The 9,886-nt window shown below is 44.9% G+C and overlaps 1 protein-coding gene across 5 annotated transcripts in view; it reads left to right on the top strand.

The window, feature by feature from the left end:
* The first annotated feature begins 2,442 nt into the window (after positions 1-2,442).
* LOC149168589 (GTPase activating protein 1-like) overlaps positions 2,443-9,886 on the top strand; it is a 187,737-nt gene continuing 180,293 nt past the window's right edge. The window contains exons 1-2 of one of the 5 annotated variants that reach the window (XM_089428322.1): positions 2,443-2,465; positions 2,835-2,964. In XM_089428322.1, coding sequence (XP_089284448.1) covers positions 2,845-2,964 — 120 coding nt within the window. In that variant the 5' untranslated portion in view covers positions 2,443-2,465; positions 2,835-2,844. The other 4 variants (XM_089428321.1, XM_089428324.1, XM_089428320.1 and 1 more) reach the window with 4 other exon arrangements.

The raw sequence follows: 9,886 nt of genomic DNA, 5'->3' as shown, positions 1-9,886 counted from the left end.
ATGAAGGCTTCGGGAAGAGACAGATGGAGTCACTTGCAGAAAGGCTCCAGGAGTAGACAAGTGGAAACGCATGCAATAAGCCACTGGAACCTGTAAAATAAAGATTAATGGAAGAAACGCTGACACTATAGGATTTAGAGGGCTACTGAAATATTAAGACCTCCATGCGACATGTAGAGCAGACTAGAGGAGACATGGCCACCTCAACGAGGAACCTAGAGCCCTAAACATGCCGACCATTGGTTGGAAATCAGTGCTGGGACGCTGGTTGGCCGCCATGACGGTGCACCCTCTCGCTCCCTCATCATGGTTCTTTATGAAGCATAAGAAACAATGGTTTAAAGGAGTCTAAAATTCGAAGTAACGATGTGAATGTGGTTTTTTTTTTTTTTTTTTTTTTTTTTTTTTTTTTCTGAGTAAGGCTAAATCTATTAAAAAAGAGGAAAAATATTTACATAGGGACTATAGTCAGCACAAAGCTCTGAAAAGAGCCAAAATTCCCAAGAAAGCAGATGTGAAACCAGTAACAGAACCCACGCAGGGGATTAGGATGAAGCTTATCTGGAGAACCACATGAACCCAAACAACAAAAACATAGGCAGACCTTTGCCTTTCTACACCAGAACTATAGTCGACATGCCCGAAATAAACCATTACAAAAACCAAAAGACAAACCCACGTCAGCGAGAACAAACTAGTCAGCAGGCGTTTCCTCCACGATTTGGCACCAACCGAACTCTGGCACATCATCAATAGGAGCAGCTACCTGATTGGAGGGTCCGGGATCTGCTGGCACCATCTCAACATCCTGCGTGCTGCATCCTGGGGCTTCCTGAGCCTGCAGCGGCGCCACTCCAATGCCAAAGTGAATCGCAGAGGAGGGACCAACAACCGCTCCCGAGCCCTCCGGATGGGAATTAGAACCTTCCAGCTGAGTAGTTTCATAGAAGAACACAGAAATGTGGGTAGTTATCCGAGGCCGATGCAGAGAGCTATTGAATGTGAAAATGGCTGAGCCTGTCGAGGATGGAGGCCCGCGATAATGGCTGGAAGTCTGCCGTCTCCCTCGCCCACTTCGGGTTCCCGGATAACGACCAGTGAAGAGTTCACTGGTGGGGGCGGGCGAGTCCGAGGAAGAACTAGTTGGAGCGCGCCGGGGTTGCCCTCTGTGGCACCCCATTCTCTGACGTAGACGAGCCATTGAAGAGGGGGTAATGGGAAGGTTGCAGTGCGCTTGGAGCTCAGAACAACTAATACGCGAGGACCCGAGAGAATGCCTTAGAATACCAGATGGATTGCCTAGACCAATCTCCCTCCCTCCCAAATTGAAGACCAGACGGAAGGCGGAATTGAGGAACAGAGGGACGCAGATAGTAAAAGGATTACTCAGACTCATTCCATGAGAGCCGGTGCCCAGGACAGGGAAAACAAAATAACAAACCAACCCGAGAATCTTCAGACTCAGACCCAGAGCCCTCCCATGGAAAGAAATGTGCTAGAGGAGCTGCCCTTGAAGGGCCAGCCAGAGCTTCCTTGTCGAAGGCTCAAAAACTTCCAAGAGAACCGGAATTCGAATAGAGGCAATGGGATGATCCCAAACAAACAATTCACAAGGAATGAGCTTGAGCGCAGGGCATTGCCCCTCCTTAAACTTGCCCAACCTGTCACGAACAACCACCTTCATAACTTCTTCATTGATTAACGCCGTCATCTCTTGCAAGTAGCAGCGTGCGGAGGGAGGATCTGTTGCAGTGGGCAGAGAGAATGAGCCCAAATCACCTGATGGGGAGATGGTATACACCTGCTCGCGCGCATGCCAGGCGTAACTCCTATCGCCAGTATTTAACACCTTGTACTGGGTGGGCAGGTGTCGAGCCGCCTCGCCCCACCCCAGTCCTATCAAGTTTAAGACCATTTCAATCACCCGTATCCGGGGAGTAACGATGCAAATGTTACTACAAATGATTAGTGTTTATTAGGTTATAATTCAAATTTTATGGGTTAGAGATGGAAAATGAGAGTTATATTTGGGAAATTCAACTATTGATATATTTAAAAGTATAATTTTAATGATAATATTATTTTACTAATAAATAAATTCTTCTTTTATTCAAAATTGAGACTTTCAACTAACTTAAAACAAAAATAGAGAAATAATTTGACTGATGAATAAATTATTTTTCCACGGCTCAACTAACTTAAAACAAAAATGGGAATCGCTTTGTTGAGGGTTTGTCCTCGGGATTTGTGGTTGTGAGTGGGGCGCCATTAAGAGTGTATTAGTGGAGGCATTAATAAAATAAAATATTTATTATATAAGTAAAAATGCAAGGTGGTTGTGTATCCATGTGCCGACCCGGTCTTTTGGGATGGGATTGCCTCATTTTGATTCTGTGGAGATGCGTCGTATCCTCCTCCTTTATTGGGAGCAGAAGTGGATGTGAAAATCTTGTAAATGCAAGAAGGTCATTGGAGGAACCTCAACCACGGGTCTTCAGATTCATTTTGGGCTTCATTTCACTGTGATGAGTGGAACCAAACTGTTTGACTTTCAATTCAACAACAGAGTAATTTCGTCAAGACTAATTTATTAAAACTTATATAAATAGTGTCCTTCTCAGTCGCGATCCTTCTCATGATTCTGGTTAACAACAGAGAGAGCTACAGATCTGTAGACCTGTCTGTTTGTTAGAGAATTTCAGGAGACCCAGTCCCTGTCTGCTTGTTGCTAGAGAATTTACAGAATTTTTGGTGGGTTTGGTTTATAATTACATAATCAATGAAATGCAATGGACGGATGGTTTTGACGAGCGGGTATTTGTATTCGAATGCAGAGAGTGAGAAATGGAGATATTAGGGACGATATTGGGTCTTCTGAAAGTCCGCGTGGTAAAAGGGAGTAATTTGGCGATTCGGGACCGGAATAGCAGTGATCCCTATGTTGTAGTCAAGCTGGGTAATCAAGTGAGTGAGTAAATACTACTGATGCTTTCCATTTTTTTCCTTTTAACGATGAGAAGCAAACGAACGTTTGTTTTCCAGGTTGAGTGTCTGAATCTTTTAATATTTTGTTTCATTCATTTCATAATGCCCCCGAGTCAACTCTGTATTCCGGTTTCATGTGCTATGTACAAAGATTCTGCATTCATTTACACTAAAGGCAACAATTGCTCATTGATTGAGCTGATAGAAATTCCAGATGCCTTGCTCCCTTCCATGAATGATAGTAATGGTGAATGCTATCTGACTGCCATATGTTTAACACGATAGGAAAGCTATTGAACCCAGTCATTGAAGTAGTGACAACTTATGATCTAGTCACGGAGGAAGGGTGACATAGGCACATATCTTATTCCATTTGTCTCAAGTTCAATGTTGTATGGGCGTTCACTGACAAACGGGTAGTTGGCTCTGCTCAATTTTTACTTTCTTTGCGACTGTGGCCAGGATAAATGGCCTGATTGAGTTCGAAGCTCCTGTTGTCGTTGGAGCTGTTATTTGATATTTAGTTCTGGAGATTTTTTATCAAATACAGTTCATGTGAAATTCCATATCTGTTGGTTGAATTGGGTAGATCTAGGAGATTGAATTGTCTATGGAGACACTTTGTCTATGAAATGTTATAGTACACGGGGATTCCATAACCGATAATATCCTTTTTTTAAAGATTGAATGGACAATGTATTAAGATAAGAAAGCAGGCCATATATTGGCCAATAAATGACATTATTTTAGCAAAATTTGCCCATAATTATTCATCCTCTTACTATTTCGAACAATCTACCCCTCATTACCTGAAAGATACTCTAAACTCAGTTGTTAAAATTCCAAGTATATTGTTGTATGCATCTTTTAAAAAATAAGCCCAAGGAGTTAGCTCAATTGGTTAACTTATTACCAATGTTGCTGGGCATTTTCTAGTACCACGTGCCATCCCAACAGGTGCCTGGTTCAAATTCCCGAGGGCGAGGTGTACTAGTATACACTGATAGGTTTAGTAGGGATGCACACTGATAGGTTTAGTAGGGATGCCGTCCACGAATGTGGGGAAGCACTCCTTGGATTTCCCTGTGAGGTTTTCTTTGGGAGAAAAACTTGCACTGATCAATAAAGCCAACATACTAGTACATATGCATCCTTTATAGTTCAATAGGCCATACAGAGTGTGTCCAAAATGCATCAAACCACAATAAATAAGAAAACCTGACCTGCCAACCTTATAGAACCATCTGGAAGTTTATCAATGTACTGCAGGGTTTATAGCATCGGCTGTAATGCTGACCACAATGCTCGGATTCTACAGAATTACCAGTTTATCCTGTAAGACATCAAAACTCCAACTTAATTACCTTGAAAGCTACCATAATCAGCTTGCTGAATATCCTCCTCCAGATTTTTGGAAAGCCTGAGAGACTGAGCCTGGGGAGCTGGATGGGGTCTCTAACCTACTATTCTCTTTTCTACTTCATTGTTCCTTTGTTCCAGGTTCCAGTGCATATCCTGCTATAACTCACCACCACATATCCCACCATAAATCAACAGTCAATCTATCTTTAACATTCAAATTTCACCCCTCACCGGAGCTGCCCCTCCTGCAGCCGGGTTTCCTTTTTGAAACTGCATGGTAGGTGAGGATGTGGACCCTCTGGCATACACAAGTCATCTTCTTCTTTTTCTTCTTCACCGACTCTGTCTCTGCAAGATGCAACTCAAAGTGGATACCTGGTGTACATACAGCAAATGTCCCACTTCTGTCTCCAACCTAGTGTTCATCTAACTCCTAACCCAATTCGTTAATTATAGCAAAATGTGGAGGAAGGGCACCAGAATTAAGGAACCTTGTCATCAATAGCTGAATGGAAGGAGACTGTAATATCCCGATTTATTTATTTTCTAAAATTTCAATAATTTTTTCTTTTTTTAGGATTCTTCAGAAAATTTCACAAATAACTTGCTGCAAAATTTACATTATGGCACTCTACAACAAATCAGCAAGAAATACACAGATAATATAGATCAGAAAGTCAGCCTTATTTTATTTACTGGAATAAAAGATTACATGCCAACTTTGGAACAAAACCTGAGAAACAACAACAAATATCTGAGATGGCTGAAGATCTGCTCCCAAATAGACAATACAGCTTCCAAGAACTGATGCTACAATGTAGGCCCTGGCTTCCAAAACTACTACTGGAAATAACGCCCAAATTGGAGATTTGTGTGATCCCCACTCCAATCTGCTGATAACATTGAAGCTCCGTGAGATTTCTGGATGAAATCTCCTCAACAGTGAGTTGGGTTTTCATACAACTCACAATAGGAAACCCAAGGGTTTTTGTCCCGGGGCTTATTGAAGTTGAGAACCACGTTCCCTGTTGGCTTGTGGGGGTCTGGACCCAAGTTTAGGACCCAGGTTCAGAGTTAGCTGCCCCAACCAACAAAACCCTACACTGCTGGCCCTTTCGGCAACAACCCGCGTAGCGTAGGCTGTAGTCTCACCTGAGGTAGTATTGGGGGATGTCAGAAGCAGGTTTCTGCATCCAAAGGTCTGTGTGATGGGTTTCTCTTACTTCTAGGGCTTTATACCGACCTTCGCGAACCCTAACCCTTGAACGTGGAAATTAAAGTGACTTACAGATAACAGATTCTAACTCTGTGCCGATTGCTTTAATCATTCATAACATCAAGTAAATTAACAAATCTACCACTTTCGCGCATTCATTAAGTGTTTCTTATGATAATTGCAATAAACAGAGCGAATTCACAGTAAATGCAGAAGTAAACATAAACGTGCAGATACACAGATATTACTCCAAAATGGTCTTTATTATATTCAGATCTTCTATTATAAACTCTTTCTTCCCTGCGCACAGAGCTGTAGGGGCACGCTCACTTAGTTGCGGACTTACCAAGGTCTCTGCGCACACAGTTGCAGGAGCCTTCCCCTTCTCCTAAGTATAGAAATAGACTCTTCTGGCTTAGATCACTTGCCCATACATAGATATTCAATCGATAGCTTCTCCCCTATGACTCTCTATGACTCCTTTTTATAGCATCTTCTTTTTACAATACCATGGTCCGCGAACCATGGGCGGGTCGTAAAACACTTAACTTCTAACAAACTAAGGGGCTTTGACCTTCCTAAAGCCCCTTTGACTCTTAACGATTTTCGTGTTACGCTCCACAAAATGCGGAGACTTTACAAAAATACAAAACTGACCCTAGGGGACCCTGTCCCAAGAGGCCCCCAACACAAAGTTGTGACTTGTCCTCAAGTCACTCTGCTGGTGGCGCCTTGATCTTCGCCTACAACTCAGTGAACTCTATCTTCAATACTTGTGGTTGGGCCTTCGACTGCAAGGCCCATGGTTCTCTGCATTTGCTGCATCACCTTCAACTCGCTCTGTACTGACAGGGTCAACTGACTTGCCTCATCCGCCTAGGGCTGCGCCCTTGAAGATATGATTGCTTCCTTTCGACGTAGCTTGTCAATTTCGCTTTGGATGAGCTTGCCCTCCTGTAATCTTGCGAACCTTTGCACTTGGTGCTAAGGTTCCCGCTGTTGATCTGATCTCGTCGAACTGCCTCTGCTTTTCTCTGATACCGGCTTGAATCTTCTGCAAAGTTGGATCCTCCTGCAGTGAGGTCCACAATTCCATAGCCTGTTCAAACAACTAAGTGCAACCCTTGTTTGCAACTTCTAAGGTAGCCATTTCTTCCTTAATGGCAGCCTCGCGCCGCTCTCTGACTGTTGGAGGAGTGGTCAAGGATTTGCAGCTGTAGCTCAAATCTGACTTTGCCAATTTCTGCCTTTGACTCCTTGACTGCGACAGCTAGCTTCTGAATCTTTTTTGCAGAGGCAGCTTCTGCTGGGATCTGGAGCTCGGGAAGCTCATCACAGGCTTGTGCTATTGCCGCTTCTAACTGCTGACTGCGCTTCATCACTTCCTCCCTTTGAGGGCCTACACCTTTTGCTCAAACATCGGCTGATTACTGGTTTTGACTTCGTTGATGATCAGCAGGGTGTGTTGTTCCCGAATTTTGAGCTCATCTGACACCCCTTGATGCAGCTCGTGTAGTGTCTAAATAGGAAGCGCCGCTAGATTCAGACTCAAATCTTTCATGTGTAAGAGGTGCGCCCAACCTTCTGCTGCGTCGATGCGCACAGACCCTTTTGGTAACGACACTGTGCGGAGGTCCGCGGTGAGTTCTGCTACTAAGGTCGACCCACTCGCTTGTTGCAGGCTTGCCTGTCCCACGCTCGCCTGAATGATACCTGTTTGGACCTACAATTCCCGCAGGCCCTGCTGCACTTTATTCAATGTTTGATGGTATTGTTCTTCGGTGTGTCCCTAAAGATCCATTGTTGCATTGCGGACCACATCCCTAATCTCATTTAGGTCCCCCTCTGTGAGGACCAAAGGCATCGCGCTCGTCGATTTGTCTGACTTATGCTTCTTGCGCGGCCCTGTAGAGCTCCTTTTCTGCCTCTTTTTGACGATGAAGGGGGACTCCAAACCCGTGCCCCCTTCCTCTTCTCCCTCTATCTCTTCCTCCACATTTGTTCGCTCTGCGTCTGACTCGCCGAGGTCAATAATGCCTTGTGACGTAGTGGCAATCTTTTCTTTTGGCGCATTGGTCTCTTTGGCAAAGACCCTTCCTTTGGTTGCTGCTTTCTCCCTTGCAACAACTTCTTTCTGCTGTGTGACCTTTTCTTTTGCCACTGCCTTCTCTTTTGCGGAAGCCTTCTGTGCGTCCTTCTTCTTTTCTGTTGCTATTGTTGCTGTGGTCTGTGTTGCTTCGCCTTTAGCAACCTTACTAGTTCCCGCACTGACATAAGAGGGGGTTATCCAGTCAATTGGCCATTTACTGACGACTCCCAGAATATCGTCCTCAACGACTAGGTATAGCAACTTGTGCCATGTGCTCGTGGCGTCTTTCTTTGCGCGGATGTGCAGATTATGGAAATCTGCCTTGAAATTTGCAACATTGTGGTACTGCGCGTGCAAACTTGGTGATAACCTCGGCCACTGGTTAATCACCATGCGCTGCTCAGACTCAAATAAAACCCAAAATATTTTCGTCTCCATGACGTGCTCGGGGTCTTTGGTGACCCACAACGAAGCAAACTTTGCGGCCTCAGGCAGATCTGGATCATGCTGAGGGAACTGACTTTCTTCGGGCGTCCTCCATGCCACCAACACGATCAACAACAACAACCACATGTAGTGGAATGCCTTGCCCTCATCCTAGGCCTCTCTGCAGTCCTCCAAAAATTCATGACACAAGTACTGAGCCCAGTTATACTGGACTCCTTTGGCGCACTACGAAGCCAAAGAGACTACTGGCGCCAATACTTCATCCACGCGGCACTTCTGCATGATTTTCCCAACCAATATTTGTGCAGCGAACTGCACTGCGCCATCGGATATGGAACTGATTGCGTAGCTGCGCGATTTCTTTGTCAGCTTGAAGTCTCTCTTCATTTGATCTACCAATTTCTTCTCCTGCAACTTTCCCACGAAAGCCTCTACAGGGTCCACTCCTTGATATGGCAACAAAGTTATTCTGTGGATTAGCATATCAATGATCAAGATGGGCCCTCCCAACTAGAGGCACCCATCATGCACCAATGTCAAAAGTTGACGCACACAAACTGTGTTTATAGCACTGTGACTAAAGTGCGACACCCACAACATATTCAGTAGCCCCGCGCACCCAACTTCGGCTACCCATTTCATTGGCTCAAGCCGCGTGACATCCAAATCTTCATAGTATACCTTCTTCAGGTACTTGCTCGACTCCAACTGCGGGAACTTCGCGTGGTCCCCCAGGTCCCAATCCTCCATTTTCAAGTATGGTATCCGGGTCAGCAAATTTCCCTCAAACGACACATTCTTTGGCAACAAAGGTGTGGAGACCATGAACTTCGCTGAATTCGGGTCTTTAGGCACTTTAGCCGTGGATTTTCTTGGTGGGATATATGGCGGTAGTCGAGTTATCGGTTCAACCTCCTTTGCATCAATCTCCTCAACACCCCTGGCTAGTTCTTCCTCATCTAAATCTAGGGGCTCTGTCAGCTGCCTAGATCGGTCCATCTTTCCCTTCTGCCGGATCTCCATCGGATTTTTGCGCAATGATTGCCCCACCGGTGCTTGTAGAGGCTTCTTCTGCTTCTTATCTCCTGCCGTGGAAGCAGATGGATTAGGCCTTGGCGACCTAGGCGCTGTAGTAGGCAACCTTGTAGGGACAGGTTGGGCCGGCTCCGTCTCAGGTCGAGTTGCAGTCATTCTCTTGATGAATATCTCGCGTTGCCAGTCGGTTAAATTTGCGAATCCCGGCTGTGAAATCTGCTCCTTAATTCTCTCCCAATCCTTGTCAAACATACAACACTGCTCTTGACACAAATGAAAGCGCAACAACTTAAGGCAAATTCTTAGGAAGCAAAGTGTTTGAATGTGGAGCGACATGTCGTATTTATAGGTCAATTTGAATTCAAATCCATCCGTTCCCTCCAAATTCTTGTCATTAATGTGTCTTTGGCGACAAATTTCCAAAGATATGCTCCATAAATGCTCTCCCTTTGCTCTTTTTAACAGAAAAATCGTCATCCAATCAACTACAGTGCTTCCAATGGTCACTTTTTGGCCGGGCTGCGCGGGACCCACCATCCTAGCGCAGCTCCTTCGTCACAACTCTCCTCTGCGCCTTCCCTTGATTCGTTGCGCAACCCAATCACTTCGCACAACCATCCTTTTGGTAGTGTAGTTTATAGTCCCGCACTCCCTTGCAACTGCCTGGAGTACTAAGACTATCCCACATCCATATAGTCATTGCGCAGGGGTAGGATCACCCCTGTACAACTTTAACCGACTCCATTGACCTT

The sequence above is a fragment of the Pinus tabuliformis genome, chromosome 4_2 (genome assembly GCF_031772625.1).
Source record: "Pinus tabuliformis cultivar Carrire ecotype Pingquan chromosome 4_2, CPIR1, whole genome shotgun sequence".
NCBI lineage: Eukaryota > Viridiplantae > Streptophyta > Pinopsida > Pinales > Pinaceae > Pinus > Pinus tabuliformis.
This window is presented reverse-complemented; position numbering and strand designations above follow the sequence as displayed.